This window comes from Lineus longissimus, chromosome 2 (assembly GCF_910592395.1).
Source record: "Lineus longissimus chromosome 2, tnLinLong1.2, whole genome shotgun sequence".
Lineage (NCBI taxonomy): Eukaryota > Metazoa > Nemertea > Pilidiophora > Heteronemertea > Lineidae > Lineus > Lineus longissimus.
In genome coordinates, this window is record NC_088309.1 from 7,149,252 (window position 1) to 7,166,572 (window position 17,321).

General features: G+C 42.6%; 1 protein-coding gene and 1 long non-coding RNA gene across 2 annotated transcripts; both read left to right on the forward strand.

Annotated features, from left to right (window-relative positions):
* Window positions 1-315: 315 nt before the first annotated feature.
* LOC135483598 (leucine-rich repeat-containing protein 70-like) lies at window positions 316-3,011 on the forward strand. The gene has a single exon (XM_064764574.1). It carries the CDS (start codon window positions 631-633, stop codon window positions 2,236-2,238), a length of 1,608 nt encoding a protein of 535 aa, XP_064620644.1. The 5' UTR covers window positions 316-630; the 3' UTR covers window positions 2,239-3,011.
* A 5,887-nt stretch (window positions 3,012-8,898) lies between these two features.
* LOC135482454 (uncharacterized) lies at window positions 8,899-12,644 on the forward strand. The gene is made up of 3 exons (XR_010446225.1): window positions 8,899-9,024; window positions 9,726-9,931; window positions 11,013-12,644. It is a non-coding gene; the product is annotated as an uncharacterized LOC135482454 (long non-coding RNA).
* Window positions 12,645-17,321: the final 4,677 nt, after the last annotated feature.

Genomic DNA, 17,321 nt, shown 5'->3' on the forward strand with positions numbered 1-17,321 from the left:
TTCAAAGCAAAGGTTATCTGGAGTTCAGACGAGGAAACAGGACAAAAATAGAACGCATGCTAGCAAATCTAGGAATGGAGTTGGAGCACATCATGCAAAAACCAGTTTAGATTTTGTTTTAAACTATGACGCGCATGCAAAAATTAGCAAGGTGTCAAAGAGTAATCTCCTGAGAGATGTGATCCTCGTCTGCACCTTGCTTGTTTCTCTGAAGACGAATACAAGACGTTTTCAATAACTGTGCGGAGGGAGGATGTTCAGACTGCATACTAACCCAGCCGAATATAAAAGCTCTGCTAAACCCAGATCTATTGTGTGCTTTTTCTGTTACGGTGAAATAAAATGCTCTGATTTGATACCACAGGATATTGTGGAATATTATTAAAAGGCTTATCACAACGTTGTGGACACGGTCAACATTGAGGACCTCGGATAAATAATATTGTTGTCGGCACAGGGGCGTTTCGCTAAATCAGATCATTCGAAAAGGACCTTGCGTACATTCTGGACGTGCAGACAAACTCCGTTCACTAGGAGTGCCGGTTGTGACATTGAATACAGACGCGACAGAGCACACTGGTAGTGGCTGTGACATTAAAGTTTTTGTAACTCCGACATTTCAATTTGAACATGGCGACAGTAGCGTTATTCTCGGCTTGCGTAGTACTTTTTTCAAGTGTTCATGGCCAATGTCCCTTCCCGGAACACTGTACTTGTACTGGTAAGACCGTGGAGTGTAAGAATGTCGACAGCTCGGAGAGAATGGTGGAGATTCTGACAAGCATGGCGACAAACAATGCGGATACGGAGAAGCTATCTTTCATCGACGGAGAAATTGCCACTTTGAAAAAGGGCCAGTTCCAAGGACTCGGTAATTTGCAGTCACTGACTTTTGTAAACGCAAGGTTTGTTGGTAACGCTGGACTAAACGAGGAAGCACTCAATGGGCTAACCAAGTTGACGATGTTCCGAATATCCATGAACAACAAAGCTGCGTCTGACGACACGCCCATGAAGTTCCCCGAGAACTTTTTCAAATCGTTGACGGCGCTAAAAGTATTGCAACTCGACAACAACCGACTTGGAACGTCTCCATCTCAAGGCGTCTTCAACGGATTGGAAGGTTTGGATATTCTTGATCTTTCATCGAATAACATCGTGGCGCCTGATACTGGGAAGTTATCCGCACTCAGGGGTCTGAAAACTCTGAACCTCGCTTCCAATGGGATGACAACTTTGTCGCCGGACGTATTTATTGGTTTGACCAAACTGGAATCGCTTATCCTCTCTGGTAACCCAGCAATCGCGTTGAATGATGCAACACTTTCAAAAGTCCGTTCTCTAAAGAGCCTGGACTTGAGTTTCAACCAACTTTCCGAAATTAACCCTCAGACAATGTCATCAGTAATGGCAACCCTAGAAACCCTGGACTTGAATTCAAATAACATTGAAACCCTCAAGGATAATATGTTCAGTGGACTTAGCGCGCTCAAGTTATTGAATTTGAGTTCTCAAGCCTCTGGAATCAAAACATTCGAACCATCTGCCTTCGCAGGACTGACCAGCTTGAGTGAACTCGATCTCAGCAGGAATTCCTTTAGCCACTTAAAGCCAAATGCCTTCGAACCAATCGCTCAGGCCCACTTCATTTTGAAAGGCAATAGGTTTTTCTGTAACTGTGAAATCATGCCAATGAGAACATGGATTGTGACCAAGTCTAAGAATACTGCCCTTGTCTGCTCCTACCCTCCCAGCTTGATGAACAGAAATATTGCTGACATTGACCCTGAAGCGGATGTGGGTTGCATTCCACCAGTATTCACAAATCTGAATGAACGCGTCAGGGGAGAGGAGGGCACCACCGTAACATTCTCATGCGCCGTCAAAAACCGTCATCAGTACCCTGAAATGTCTTATACAATTCTCTTAGGATCACCCCTCCCAAAAAATCGGTCAAAGGTCGAGGTCACCAATTCAAGCGACGCCAATAATTACTTCACCAAGGCTGTCGTTTTCACCGTCAAGGATGTGACCCGGGCTGACAATGGACAAATCAAATGCACCGCATCGGGCGCAGGGACCACTCTGACGGCGACTTTGGATATCGTCTACGGACCAGAGGGTCTCCCTCTCTGGGCTATCATTCTCATTGTCGCCGTTGTCATATTGGTCATTGTGTGTGTCATTGTTGGAGTTGTCATGTGCAGAAAGCAGAAATACAAAGTCGTGCGACATTAACTCTTTCGATGCGTTGTTGGGAAGTGACTATACCGTACACTGTCCACGATTTCTAACTTAATCGAGTCAAATGTCATCATCTTGAAGAGGGGCTATTGGCAGGAGCTAGTAAAACTGGTGGTCTTTAGATTACCCCTATGCTCAGTTCGGGGGCTTTGTCGTTACGTTACGATTCCCTACACAATTACAGGCCACATTCGGTCACAATAACACAACTTTTTCTCCCATAAAACCTATATTCAGGATATCAAGGCCTACTCTTAGTTGCACAGAGTTCTCATCCATAGGGCCGACCTGGGAATAAGATATCCCACAGGACCGCAACTTTTACCTGAAATTCGCAAGCCATGACAAAAACTGCCCATCACAACACTGGCGGAAGTGGCGAAAGTGTCACGTTGGTGTGATACTACAAGTGGCGGCCGCGCATGGTGTCAGGCAGGGGTATTATCCTCCTGGCTAGGTAAATCCCACGCCAAAGTTGTCCCTTTAAAGCTAAATTGCTATGCTCTATTTCGGCTTTTTTTTCCCTTCGTCTCAGTGTACGACCAGGAGCAAATCAGGGGTTAATGTTGGCTTCTTCGAACACATTCATGATATCACCCCTGATTTGCTCAGGATAGACCAGGAGGGAGATTCGGGTTTTTGAAACTCCTACGTCAAATACAAAAATATTGAGGGGCAGAGTAGGCCTATATTGAAAACAACTGGTGCCAGGATGTCTTGATCCTCTGATTGCAACGAAGATTGCACAAACCAATGTTTGGTAAATAAATGTGGTTCATAAATGTTATTACAAGAAACTAAATGATCGAGTTTTAATTTTCTCTCAAAAGGCCAAACGTTCCCGTGGAGATTGCACTGTACTCATTCGTAGGCGTGTACAGACTTCTCACCAATACACTCCGGACGCAGTGGACCGGCCTCGTCCCTCAGCATGAGGAGATCTAATTAGGATGACGCAATGGACTACCCCGGGAGTCTACACCAAGTGTGAAAATTGTGATATTTGCCAAGCTTCTTGGCAAATATCTCCTTTTCCAAAAATCTCCTTTTCACACTTGGTTGAATTTTTTATAATATACCATGCACCCAAATTGTACGTTAGTCCCTTGCGTTTTACCTTGGTTTACCAAGAACGAGCGCTGAACTAGGCTTCAGCTTCAGGCCCATCTTGACCCTCAAGCCTTGGATCCACTCCGCCGTCCCGGACTCTGTTACGAGGTGACGGACCGATTAACTCTGATGGTTCAGAGTGTTTCAGGCCTGTCATGAAAGACATTGTCACATCCAACTATTTTGTCCCACGATTGAAAGAAAGACCGTGAAAGACTTCCACCAGATATTTCTGAATATCCTGAATTCTGAAAAGTGATAGAGACAAATTACCAGAAAAAGAAATTCGATCTTGGGTCAAGTAACAGGTTATTCATTTCGATGAAAATTTGGCGCCAACAAAATTACACGGCAATGACGTCATCCTGTCGTCACGCTATCGTCTGACAACGTGGAAGATTCACCGGCGCGGCGTCTGGAAGTTTGGAAAGTTCTCCGTAAAATTCTTTAATTTTCCATCTATTTCGCGAATAAAGACATCTTTTGCATGGTAAGTTCATTGATTAGGTATCATAGCTCATCCATATTCCGATTTTTTTTGTGATTCTTGTGTTATCGGGAAAATGATATGAAGTTTTTTGTGCAGGTAGGTGCCCGCTCAGGTGGGCAGGTGGTAATGCACTGATGACAGCGTCGCGGCCCCACCATGTGCGCCAATTTTTTTACTCATTCTAAACATCGATTCTGGGTTCCATGATACTCACCAAAGTGCCTAAGCCAGATATTCTTTTTCTTTATGTATTTTGCATCTTATTTATTGAAGCCTCGTGGAGAAATTGACCATTTTTATTGGTGAAAATCATGTTGAAACTGACCAGTCCGGTGCAGTGCAAAACTGAATACAATGTTTCGGCGGCCATTTTGCACTGCGAAGCACGTGTTCGCTGTGTGCATGAAGGACATGCATGTTTGATTTGATGACTTGGGGAAGGACCTTTTCTGGCGAGACAGGGTCAGGGAACTACAGACAGCACAGAGAGCTTTTTTCCCAGTGGTGTTCTCTGCCTGAAATGTGCTGCCCCTTCCCCCAAACAAATTCAAAATTGTCTGCGGGGACACTTGATCACTTACAGACTGACTATCCCTCTATGAACAATCAATCATTTCTTTGGACAACTGAATTTTCTCAAAAAACCTTTCCCATAAGGATATTTTCTAAACATTTTCACTTTCCTATACAGAGGAGAAGCCTCCTAGACATCTTCACAAGAACTTGGTGTCATCCACTTAACAGACTCGGAGTTGGTTGGGAAATTTTCCAAATTAATTTGTGCCGCATGATAGGGATTAACCGCTCAAGGGGAGAACCTTTCAGTTGCCTCCACACTGAAGAAAGACTGGCAAATTTAGGTTGTTGCTTGACGGATAGAAGTTAAAAAGATTCATCTTTTGAGCAAATCTTTGTTTGAACACCATCCCGAGACTGAAGTCAAAAGAATAAGATGGGGGGAGAGGTACCTTCTAGTCACCTTTAAACTGAAGAAAGACAAGGGATTATAACTTCTGGGACAGATTGCACAAGGTTGTGCCTGACCAGGACATAGGCCTGATTTGCTCTGTGCTTTGAAAGTTCATGTTCAGAATTTTTCCCAAGTGCCAACAGAGGTTAGCCAGTCAGGTTGAGTTTAGATTTGGAGAGAATGAGGAGTGGTACCACTGATCCTGATGAGGTGGGGATCCACAAATTAAGGTGTGCCCAAATAAGGAGCGGGTGTTTTCTAAAATGTGAATGGACCTCAGGACATTATGGTCAAAGGAGAGCTGCCAGTCTGGTAGAGGGGACAGGCTGTACTCCTTAATTGATATCTTGATTAATCTTTTGATTAATGTCAATATATTGCAAAAATTAACGAGGAGAAGTGTTCTTTTAAACTCGGCACAATCTGCATCGGAGGTGAAGTTTCTGTTCAAATTTGAGCTTTAAACTGAGCTTAGGCAAGCTTGGGGAGGCTTACTACTTTGAATTGCATTCAAGTCTGTTTACTATAGCCGGCCTTGTGCAATTTTACTCTGCTAGTATTCTTCACATTCTTGTTCCCATTAATGCTGAACCCGGAAAAAATAATGTATATTATAGCTTATTATACTATAGTGTCGATGCAAGGATGCGTCAATCGCACAACAATAAGTAGTTTTTTAGATTTCAGATCTCCATTGTGGGCAGGTCAATGTCAAAACCACAAAATTACATTTAAGACTTTAGAGCTCGGTCAATATCACAACCACAAATATATTTCGATCTGTGTTCAGATTTAAGATGTCTCTTCAAGACAGGTCACCGTCAGAGTTACAACCACCCATAGATCTGGGTCTTCAGGATTGAGATGTCCTTTGCAGACAGATCAATGTCACAGCCAGAATTATATGGCTGTAGATTTCAGATGTTCCTTTAGGACAGGTCGTTGTTACAGTCACCAAGAGATCTCGGTGTTCATAATTCAGATGTCCCTTTAGGACAGGTCTCCCAATAAATGATAGGTGTTCGGATTTCATATGTCTGTTGAAGACAGGTCAATTTCGCAACCACAAACATGTCTCTGTACAGAATTCAGTTGTCCCTGGATCGAAGTTGGGTCAATATTCACAACCACCAATAGATTTCAGATTTCAGATGTCCTTTGAAAACGGGTCAATTTCACAACCACAAACATATCTCTGTACAGAATTCGGTTGTCCCTAGATCGAAGTTGTGTCAATATTCACAACCACCAATAGATTTCAGATTTCAGATGTCCCTTTAAGACACGTTAATATTAGAACCAGAAAGAGTTCCCTAGATGTCTCTTGAGGACAGGTCAATGTCGCAACCACAAACTTATCTCTGTACAGTATTCAGTTGTCCCTGGATCGAAGTTGGGTCAATATTCACAACCACCAATAGATTTCAGATGTCCCTCCATGAGAGATCATTGTCACCGCCACATGTAGTGTGGACCAGACTGAAGAGGCATCAAAATCTTAAGAAACAATTTTTGCATGCTTCTTATCTTGTATAGATGAGATTTTGCCCCCAGCTTGGAAGAATTCTTCACCTCTCTGCCATTAGTCTCCCACGCATGCTCGCGAAACTTCAAATTGGGGAAATAGGATTCCTTCAGCTATTGCATTCTGCAGCAGTGTAGGAATTTCTGGATGTAAAAGAACTAGAATCTATTGTTTTAATTGCAGACATCCTAGCCAGAGATGTTTTCAAACAAGTATGATGACGAGTACTGAGCTATCGGTTGAATTCACCATCCCCAATTTCAAGCAAGACCCAGCAAGACCTATAGCATACCGAGGTAAAACTCTAATTTGTTGAATATTGAATCCTTGCCTTCGGTTTGGCTGTCAAAGACAGATTTTGTACAGGGTTTTCAAAGTTGCACCTAAGGAGGACTACTATAGTTGTGTCCGAAGACTATACTAGACGCATTAGTTGAAGCATTACACCCATATTTGTGGGATTGACATGGAGGAGCTTCTGAATGTTCTTCTTTGTCTTCAGTGGTCGCTCTGGTGAAATTTGTAATCTTTCAAACTTGAGACAATTTCCGCCTCCTCCCCACAGGTGGGCTGTCAAAGATGGACACCATATGTAGTTCAGGGTCATCGCAAATTTCAAGTTGTACCTAAGTAGGACATCCACAGTTGTGTGAAGAATTACACCCGTAGAGTTGAGGTTGGACATGATGGGAACGTTCAGATACATTTCAGTATTCAACATCAGGCCAGAGTCCTCTATTAAAACATGTGTACATTACGTGTACATTGTTGTGCATAGGTTTTGGTAAAAAAAGTACTCATTGGACCAATCAATCTGCACAAAATTTTATATGTGTCAAGAAGAACCCTTTGCCAATAGCATAATAAAGTTTTAAAAAATTCCAATACCGATTGCCTGAGAAAAAAAGATTTCCGTACACCATATCCATCAAAACGTCACTGGCGCATTGATATGGCCCTGTCAAAGTACAAGTTCTAAACTGACCAGTGAGACCACATTTTCTTAAATATATTATCAAAAAGCATATTTCTGTGATGGCCTGACTCTGTAGATTAAGAATCAACCACAGATTGAGAATTAATTCCACTTTGGTCCATCCCAGCCATGTATTTACCACAACTTGACATTTTGATAAGCTCTATGTGACTGTGCCACACTTCCGGTCGTGGATGAATACAGGTCTCTGCCCGTAAGTCTGTCAACAGTATCTGAATAGGCCAATGGCAGCGAAGACGAGTTTTAAGCAGGCTGCCTTATGGCCTATCGACAAGGTCCTTGGTAATTACCTCGCTATGATGAAATATCAAGAGACTGACAACTATGGGATGAATGCTTTGAGATGTCAAAATATCAGAATTCCGTGTGTGAAGGCCAACAAGTTTATGATTATTCTAATGGTTAATGTTCTTTTTCAGTGTGGTTTTACGATCGATGGTTTTGGATTTCGGAGAGGCCTGGAAAAACCTACTTGACCAGCAAGCTGGGAGACACTTCTCGCATCTTGAACGTGACCTGGGGCCAGACCACGTTAAGACATCTGTATTTCCTGCAATGTTGCCAGCACCATCAATAGCAGGACTGAAGATGGTTCCAGTAGGAACTAAAGGCTTTCCTGTAAGTTTTTGAAGGAATTCAGAATTTGTTGGTTTAAATATGAACTGGACTTGTTACAGATGTTCTCCAAGCGAGACTCTGCAGCATACAGAAGGAAGACAAAGTAGCTTGGTTTTGGCAATGATTAATAGATGCCTGATTTGCCTCATCAGCCAGAAGTAGCATGTTGGTTGTTTTAATGTGACAAAGACGCTGCCATAGGCATGCATTTTGAAATGATTCCTTTTGCCTGTGATCTGAGCCTGTTAGAGACAGCGATGCAGATCATAGTGATTGGTGAGACAGTGACGGCTATTTGAGCTATTTGGGAAAACACATCAACACATTTACAGGAGCCACTGAATTAGTGGCTCAAACATGGGCTATCGGGTCAAGAGGCCCCTGGTTCGAAACCCCACAGCTGGTGTGAGACTTAGGGCAGGTTTTTCTGTCCCAGTGGTCTCGTCTTACCCTACCCAGGTGTATCACATGTATGAGAATAGATACCGGTTAGAAATGCTGTGGTTGTAGTCATGAATGAGCAGCTCATCTGATTTCTGCTGAAAGGTTTTTAGGATAGACAGGACTAAGAAGACGGAAAACACCTCTGCCGCAGATGATATAAATTTTTTTGAAATGGGTTAAAAGGAATTTGGAAGTCGAAACGTCCTTGCAGTAAATAAAACTTTAAGTTTGAGCCAGATTTGCACAATGTTTGAAAAAGATTAAAAGGAATTTGGCTGTGGTCAAGACTTCCTTCCTTGTAGTTGTTAGAATTTGAGTTGTGCCTAAATTGCACGGTGGCCGAGTGCCAAGTATTGATTTTATCTTGAGAAATTGAAAACCCTGTGAGTAGAGGATAACCACTTCCAAGATGTCGGAGAAATGGGAATCACGTCAGGAATCTTTGTTATCTGGTTACAAATTTATGCGTTCTAATTGTTTGAATTATTTTTCAGCCTGCATGGTATCCAGAAAGAGGAGATGGAGTGATGTAACAGTTAAAACATGGATTGTACTTTTTACCTGTTTATAAACAGACGTGCAGATCTTAAAGAGGGATGCAGAGAACTGCTGTAGGCGCAGATATGGTAAGGAATTGTTTTTTGTAGGCCTTACAGTTGTCAGAAAGCTGTAAGAATCATTGGACTTTCTGGTCATTCATTGAGCCTGCACGAACTTGCTCACCTTTTCAGTCAAGCCGAGTCAAATGAAAAAAAGTAAGGGAAAAATTACCAGCTTGGAAGTTATGCAGTTTATGGAGCTTGAAGTGAAATTCTTGTCTAAACCTGGTTGACCTGAACTAAATCTTGATGCCTGCCCAGGTAGTGAACAAAAGCTTGCTCAACATCAGCTTACCACAGGAGTGCTGGTTTACTGAAAAAGGCATTGAGTGTTTCATCACTTTGGTACATAGTCCAAGACATCTGGTGATGAAAGAAAACAAGATACTGGTGTATAGACTCAAGAGGTATGACAGTGTTGGTGATGGTTGGTCGAAGAAGTAGCATGAAACTAGACGTCACACAGATGGTTGTCAACAACTTATCTTGCGGAATGTGTGTAACACATTTACTTACAGCATACACAAAATGAGCCGATGCAACAGTTGTCTCTGTTGCACTTCAGACCTGAATGATTTGCTAATGGGAGCTAGATGGCACCTGTTTCTAAAACAGCTTTGAATCAGTTAAGAGTCATCGTCTCTAGCAGATGAGTTTATGTGGACCGTTCTGTGTCACCGGATTGATATTTTAGAATGAAAAATTAAATGAAAACTGGTTCTTTCCAGCACTTCCACCTGATGACCCAGACTGGAAATAAGCACAGACGATCTAAGCTGATATGGCACAATCGTCCAACTGGTTAACAACTGGCCGAGACCAGTCAACATGCTGGGTTGCAGCTCCAACTCCACTACCAAATTTTCACTGGGATCAGCAGCTGACTGCAGAAATATCTGTCTGGAGTTGAAGAGAACGATAAGAAAGTTACAAGGTTTGTGTCCAATGTGAACCTATTCTTGATGGATTACACATTAACCTGTTAGAACATTAGTTAAATTACAAGTACACAATAGAGTGATGATGAAGTCGCAAATTTACAACATGCGAAAGTTTTAGGAGTCGTTTTGAATGGTTGCTAGCTAGTCTGTAGTTGTGGCGAGTTTTTCTTGTGACTAGTCGTGACCATTGATAATAATTTCCAGTCATCAATAATTGGCCTTTTTAAGAAGTGATCCTAGATTTTGATGTAACGATGATATCTTGTGATGTGACGCCAGGTGAACATCATCATGAATGACACAGATCAATTGAAAGTGTATTCAAAAACACCCGAGAGAGAATATTTCATTATCGCTATTGATTAGTATATAGCCTCGTTTTCACCACAGAGGTTTGGGTGAGACAACCATAACCACTTGGGTTGGTGCAAAGTGTGGAAGTACTTTAAACCACATTATTCAATATTTAAATTGAGATGTTTTTGAATAGAAATTGATACCTCACTGTCTGTATTGATTGTCTCACCCAAACCGCTCAGGTGGAGCTAAAATATTGGCCAAAACCTCGTTGGTCTAGATTTTAACTCCACCCTTGCGGTTTGGGTGAGACAATCAATACCGACAGTGAGGTATCAATTCCTTAAACCCAAATTATGGTCATTTCAAGCACAACAGTTTTAGTTTGCATTTACCAGGTAAAAAGGTTTGAGTAACCGGTTTCTTTGGTTGATAGGAAAGCGGTTGAATACAAGATTGTTTTGGAAGCTTTCCTGTGCATGTCCAGAACTAGAATTGTTTGAGAACATCGTTCCTTGACATCTTGCATTGTCTTTCATGGCACATGTAGGCCATTTCATTGTTATATTTAGTCTTTAAGTGGTTCTCATTATTTGAAAGTAAGACATCGATAATATAGTACATTGAAAAGACGCATTTGGACCAAAATCATCACAGCCCAAGAGTAGTGTCCTGCTAACAATAACAGAGCAAATCATGGTAAAAAAAAGAGTGGAAGATGTGATCATTGAATAACACTTGATATTCTTTTACTTTCAATTGTCCTTATCATTTCAGCTTTGTTTTACCAGTCCTTCGATGGTGAAGTAGGTGCAGGATGTCATGACATGAGCATGAAAAATATTGTGGAAGATCTACCTGGATGCAGTTAAAGAATCTCCCTACTTTGATTTCTCTTGTTAGCTAGTTAGCTCACCTCTGGGGAGCTTATACGATACCGCGACGTAACCTTTTTACCGCGGCTTATACGATACCACATCTGCATACCAGTAATTATGTGCAAATATCATTTTTGCTTTGAAGCAATATCGTTGCTACACTCCTAAAGCAATGGCTGTCTTCAGGCCTTTTCTGCCTCGTGGGCAAATCTGCATACCAGTTATTATATGCATACTTAAGTTTTGCTTTGAAGCAATATCAGTGCTACACTTGTGAAGCAGTGGCAGTGTTTAGGTCTTGTCTGCCTCACTGACTTATCTGCATACCATCTCTTTCTTTGGAGCAGTACAGTTGTAAGATAAATCCTGTTTGTAATTTTATAAATTAGTTGCTCATTAAGGGCTTACGAAGGTTTTGATGCCTTGCTGGCATATCTGCATACCAGTAAATATGTGCAGATTCATTTCTTGCTTTGAAGCAATATTGTTGCTACACTCCTAAAGCGGTGGCAATGTTCAAGTCTTTTCTGCCTCGCGGGCAAATCTGCGTACCAGTAATTATGTGCAGATTTGGCTCTTCCTGAGATTGTAGGACTGGGTCCATTGAATGTAACAAAAATAATCGATGCCTATTTACAAATGAAATGAAGAGTGTGCATTTTGGTGCAACTCCATATAACTGTCGGGTGATTTCGCTCTGAACTTGTGACACTCTGATCGGTCTGAAATAAATCAATATCCCGCCCCTCTGGGAAAAATTTGCAGCCAGATTGCACCATTGCCTGTTACTGTCTGAGAGATGGCAATGTCAGGGGTTCATGACGGTGGTTAAACCTATTGCGAATGGGCAGCACAATTGGGTGTAGGATATTCCGAAACCATTGCACACTCCTGAATCTGCGGTGGGTTGGTACCCCACGCTATGTAAGGAGTAGGTTTCTGGGTAAGACTTGGTCCACGTGAATGGGTCGTGCCTTAAAAATGATGAGAAGTTGCGAATTGACGCCCTGTGAAGTGTCCTTCGACCAACTAGTGCTAATCCGGTCACTGTCTCCAGGTCACCATACCTCGGTCAATGAGCGGGCGAAGCACCCAATGGCTCCATCAGGAGTACATCGTCAACTTCAGCCCGTAGTCAAACCGGTACATGCACAAATATCTTAGTTGAGAGTGGGGGACATCAGTAAAGTGCTTCTCATCGGGGTAATACAGTACCACTGTATACAATGACCCCATTTTTTGTTGGATTCATTTCCACTGAGGAGTGGTCGATAATGAGAATTTCAGGCCAGTCTGATTATCACCAGTACAGAGGGCAATTATCTAATAGTTATGTGGCTTTCCTTCAAACTGTATACTCTTTCATGTCAATTGTAAATTAGTGTTGCCTGGTAGTGTTCAGGGTCTTTTTGTCGAACAGGCACATCTGCATACCAGTAATTATGTGCAGACTTGGCACTTTCTTTGGAGCAGTACAGTTGTAAGATAAATCCTGTTTGTAATTTTATAAATTAGTTGCTCATTAAGGGCTTACGAAGGTTTCGATGCCTTGCTGGCATATCTGCATACCAGTAAATATGTGCAGATTCATTTCTTGCTTTGAAGCAATATTGTTGCTACACTCCTAAAGCGGTGGCAATGTTCAAGTCTTTTCTGCCTCGCGGGCAAATCTGCGTACCAGTAATTATGTGCAGATTTGGCTCTTCCTGAGATTGTAGGACTGGGTCCATTGAATGTAACAAAAATAATCGATGCCTATTTACAAATGAAATGAAGAGTGTGCATTTTGGTGCAACTCCATATAACTGTCGGGTGATTTCGCTCTGAACTTGTGACACTCTGATCGGTCTGAAATAAATCAATATCCCGCCCCTCTGGGAAAAATTTGCAGCCAGATTGCACCATTGCCTGTTACTGTCTGAGAGATGGCAATGTCAGGGGTTCATGACGGTGGTTAAACCTATTGCGAATGGGCAGCACAATTGGGTGTAGGATATTCCGAAACCATTGCACACTCCTGAATCTGCGGTGGGTTGGTACCCCACGCTACGTAAGGAGTAGGTTTCTGGGTAAAACTTGGTCCACGTGAATGGGTCGTGCCTTAAAAATGATGAGAAGTTGCGAATTGACGCCCTGTGAAGTGTCCTTCGACCAACTAGTGCTAATCCGGTCACTGTCTCCAGGTCACCATGCCTCGGTCAATGAGCGGGCGAAGCACCCAATGGCTCCATCAGGAGTACATCGTCAACTTCAGCCCGTAGTCAAACTGGTACACGCACAAATATCTTAGTTGAGAGTGGGGGACATCAGTAAAGTGCTTCTCATCGGGGTAATACAGTACCACTGTATACAATGACCCCATTTTTTGTTGGATTCATTTCCACCGAGGAGTGGTCGATAATGAGAATTTCAGGCCAGTCTGATTATCACCAGTACAGAGGGCAATTATCTAATAGTTATGTGGCTTTCCTTCAAACTGTATACTCTTTCATGTCAATTGTAAATTAGTGTTGCCTGGTAGTGTTCAGGGTCTTTTTGTCGAACAGGCACATCTGCATACCAGTAATTATGTGCAGACTTGGCACTTTCTTTGGAGCAGTACAGTTGTAAGATAAATCCTGTTTGTAATTTTATAAATTAGTTGCTCATTAAGGGCTTACGAAGGTTTTGATGCCTTGCTGGCATATCTGCATACCAGTAAATATGTGCAGATTCATTTCTTGCTTTGAAGCAATATTGTTGCTACACTCCTAAAGCGGTGGCAATGTTCAAGTCTTTTCTGCCTCGCGGGCAAATCTGCGTACCAGTAATTATGTGCAGATTTGGCTCTTCCTGAGATTGTAGGACTGGGTCCATTGAATGTAACAAAAATAATCGATGCCTATTAACAAATGAAATGAAGAGTGTGCATTTTGGTGCAACTCCATATAACTGTCGGGTGATTTCGCTCTGAACTTGTGACACTCTGATCGGTCTGAAATAAATCAATATCCCGCCCCTCTGGGAAAAATTTGCAGCCAGATTGCACCATTGCCTGTTACTGTCTGAGAGATGGCAATGTCGGGGGTTCATGACGGTGGTTAAACCTATTGCGAATGGGCAGCACAATTGGGTGTAGGATATTCCGAAACCATTGCACACTCCTGAATCTGCGGTGGGTTGGTACCCCACGCTATGTAAGGAGTAGGTTTCTGGGTAAGACTTGGTCCACGTGAATGGGTCGTGCCTTAAAAATGATGAGAAGTTGCGAATTGACGCCCTGTGAAGTGTCCTTCGACCAACTAGTGCTAATCCGGTCACTGTCTCCAGGTCACCATACCTCGGTCAATGAGCGGGCGAAGCACCCAATGGCTCCATCAGGAGTACATCGTCAACTTCAGCCCGTAGTCAAACCGGTACATGCACAAATATCTTAGTTGAGAGTGGGGGACATCAGTAAAGTGCTTCTCATCGGGGTAATACAGTACCACTGTATACAATGACCCCATTTTTTGTTGGATTCATTTCCACCGAGGAGTGGTCGATAATGAGAATTTCAGGCCAGTCTGATTATCACCAGTACAGAGGGCAATTATCTAATAGTTATGTGGCTTTCCTTCAAACTGTATACTCTTTCATGTCAATTGTAAATTAGTGTTGCCTGGTAGTGTTCAGGGTCTTTTTGTCGAACAGGCACATCTGCATACCAGTAATTATGTGCAGACTTGGCACTTTCTTTGGAGCAGTACAGTTGTAAGATAAATCCTGTTTGTAATTTTATAAATTAGTTGCTCATTAAGGGCTTACGAAGGTTTTGATGCCTTGCTGGCATATCTGCATACCAGTAAATATGTGCAGATTCATTTCTTGCTTTGAAGCAATATTGTTGCTACACTCCTAAAGCGGTGGCAATGTTCAAGTCTTTTCTGCCTCGCGGGCAAATCTGCGTACCAGTAATTATGTGCAGATTTGGCTCTTCCTGAGATTGTAGGACTGGGTCCATTGAATGTAACAAAAATAATCGATGCCTATTAACAAATGAAATGAAGAGTGTGCATTTTGGTGCAACTCCATATAACTGTCGGGTGATTTCGCTCTGAACTTGTGACACTCTGATCGGTCTGAAATAAATCAATATCCCGCCCCTCTGGGAAAAATTTGCAGCCAGATTGCACCATTGCCTGTTACTGTCTGAGAGATGGCAATGTCGGGGGTTCATGACGGTGGTTAAACCTATTGCGAATGGGCAGCACAATTGGGTGTAGGATATTCCGAAACCATTGCACACTCCTGAATCTGCGGTGGGTTGGTACCCCACGCTATGTAAGGAGTAGGTTTCTGGGTAAGACTTGGTCCACGTGAATGGGTCGTGCCTTAAAAATGATGAGAAGTTGCGAATTGACGCCCTGTGAAGTGTCCTTCGACCAACTAGTGCTAATCCGGTCACTGTCTCCAGGTCACCATACCTCGGTCAATGAGCGGGCGAAGCACCCAATGGCTCCATCAGGAGTACATCGTCAACTTCAGCCCGTAGTCAAACCGGTACATGCACAAATATCTTAGTTGAGAGTGGGGGACATCAGTAAAGTGCTTCTCATCGGGGTAATACAGTACCACTGTATACAATGACCCCATTTTTTGTTGGATTCATTTCCACCGAGGAGTGGTCGATAATGAGAATTTCAGGCCAGTCTGATTATCACCAGTACAGAGGGCAATTATCTAATAGTTATGTGGCTTTCCTTCAAACTGTATACTCTTTCATGTCAATTGTAAATTAGTGTTGCCTGGTAGTGTTCAGGGTCTTTTTGTCGAACAGGCACATCTGCATACCAGTAATTATGTGCAGACTTGGCACTTTCTTTGGAGCAGTACAGTTGTAAGATAAATCCTGTTTGTAATTTTATAAATTAGTTGCTCATTAAGGGCTTACGAAGGTTTTGATGCCTTGCTGGCATATCTGCATACCAGTAAATATGTGCAGATTCATTTCTTGCTTTGAAGCAATATTGTTGCTACACTCCTAAAGCGGTGGCAATGTTCAAGTCTTTTCTGCCTCGCGGGCAAATCTGCGTACCAGTAATTATGTGCAGATTTGGCTCTTCCTGAGATTGTAGGACTGGGTCCATTGAATGTAACAAAAATAATCGATGCCTATTAACAAATGAAATGAAGAGTGTGCATTTTGGTGCAACTCCATATAACTGTCGGGTGATTTCGCTCTGAACTTGTGACACTCTGATCGGTCTGAAATAAATCAATATCCCGCCCCTCTGGGAAAAATTTGCAGCCAGATTGCACCATTGCCTGTTACTGTCTGAGAGATGGCAATGTCGGGGGTTCATGACGGTGGTTAAACCTATTGCGAATGGGCAGCACAATTGGGTGTAGGATATTCCGAAACCATTGCACACTCCTGAATCTGCGGTGGGTTGGTACCCCACGCTATGTAAGGAGTAGGTTTCTGGGTAAGACTTGGTCCACGTGAATGGGTCGTGCCTTAAAAATGATGAGAAGTTGCGAATTGACGCCCTGTGAAGTGTCCTTCGACCAACTAGTGCTAATCCGGTCACTGTCTCCAGGTCACCATACCTCGGTCAATGAGCGGGCGAAGCACCCAATGGCTCCATCAGGAGTACATCGTCAACTTCAGCCCGTAGTCAAACCGGTACATGCACAAATATCTTAGTTGAGAGTGGGGGACATCAGTAAAGTGCTTCTCATCGGGGTAATACAGTACCACTGTATACAATGACCCCATTTTTTGTTGGATTCATTTCCACCGAGGAGTGGTCGATAATGAGAATTTCAGGCCAGTCTGATTATCACCAGTACAGAGGGCAATTATCTAATAGTTATGTGGCTTTCCTTCAAACTGTATACTCTTTCATGTCAATTGTAAATTAGTGTTGCCTGGTAGTGTTCAGGGTCTTTTTGTCGAACAGGCACATCTGCATACCAGTAATTATGTGCAGACTTGGCACTTTCTTTGGAGCAGTACAGTTGTAAGATAAATCCTGTTTGTAATTTTATAAATTAGTTGCTCATTAAGGGCTTACGAAGGTTTTGATGCCTTGCTGGCATATCTGCATACCAGTAAATATGTGCAGATTCATTTCTTGCTTTGAAGCAATATTGTTGCTACACTCCTAAAGCGGTGGCAATGTTCAAGTCTTTTCTGCCTCGCGGGCAAATCTGCGTACCAGTAATTATGTGCAGATTTGGCTCT

Bases quoted from the DNA above. Each gene is read 5' to 3' on its own strand.
- LOC135483598 (XM_064764574.1), top strand. From the start codon at position 631: ATGGCGACAGTAGCGTTATTCTCGGCTTGCGTAGTACTTTTTTCAAGT.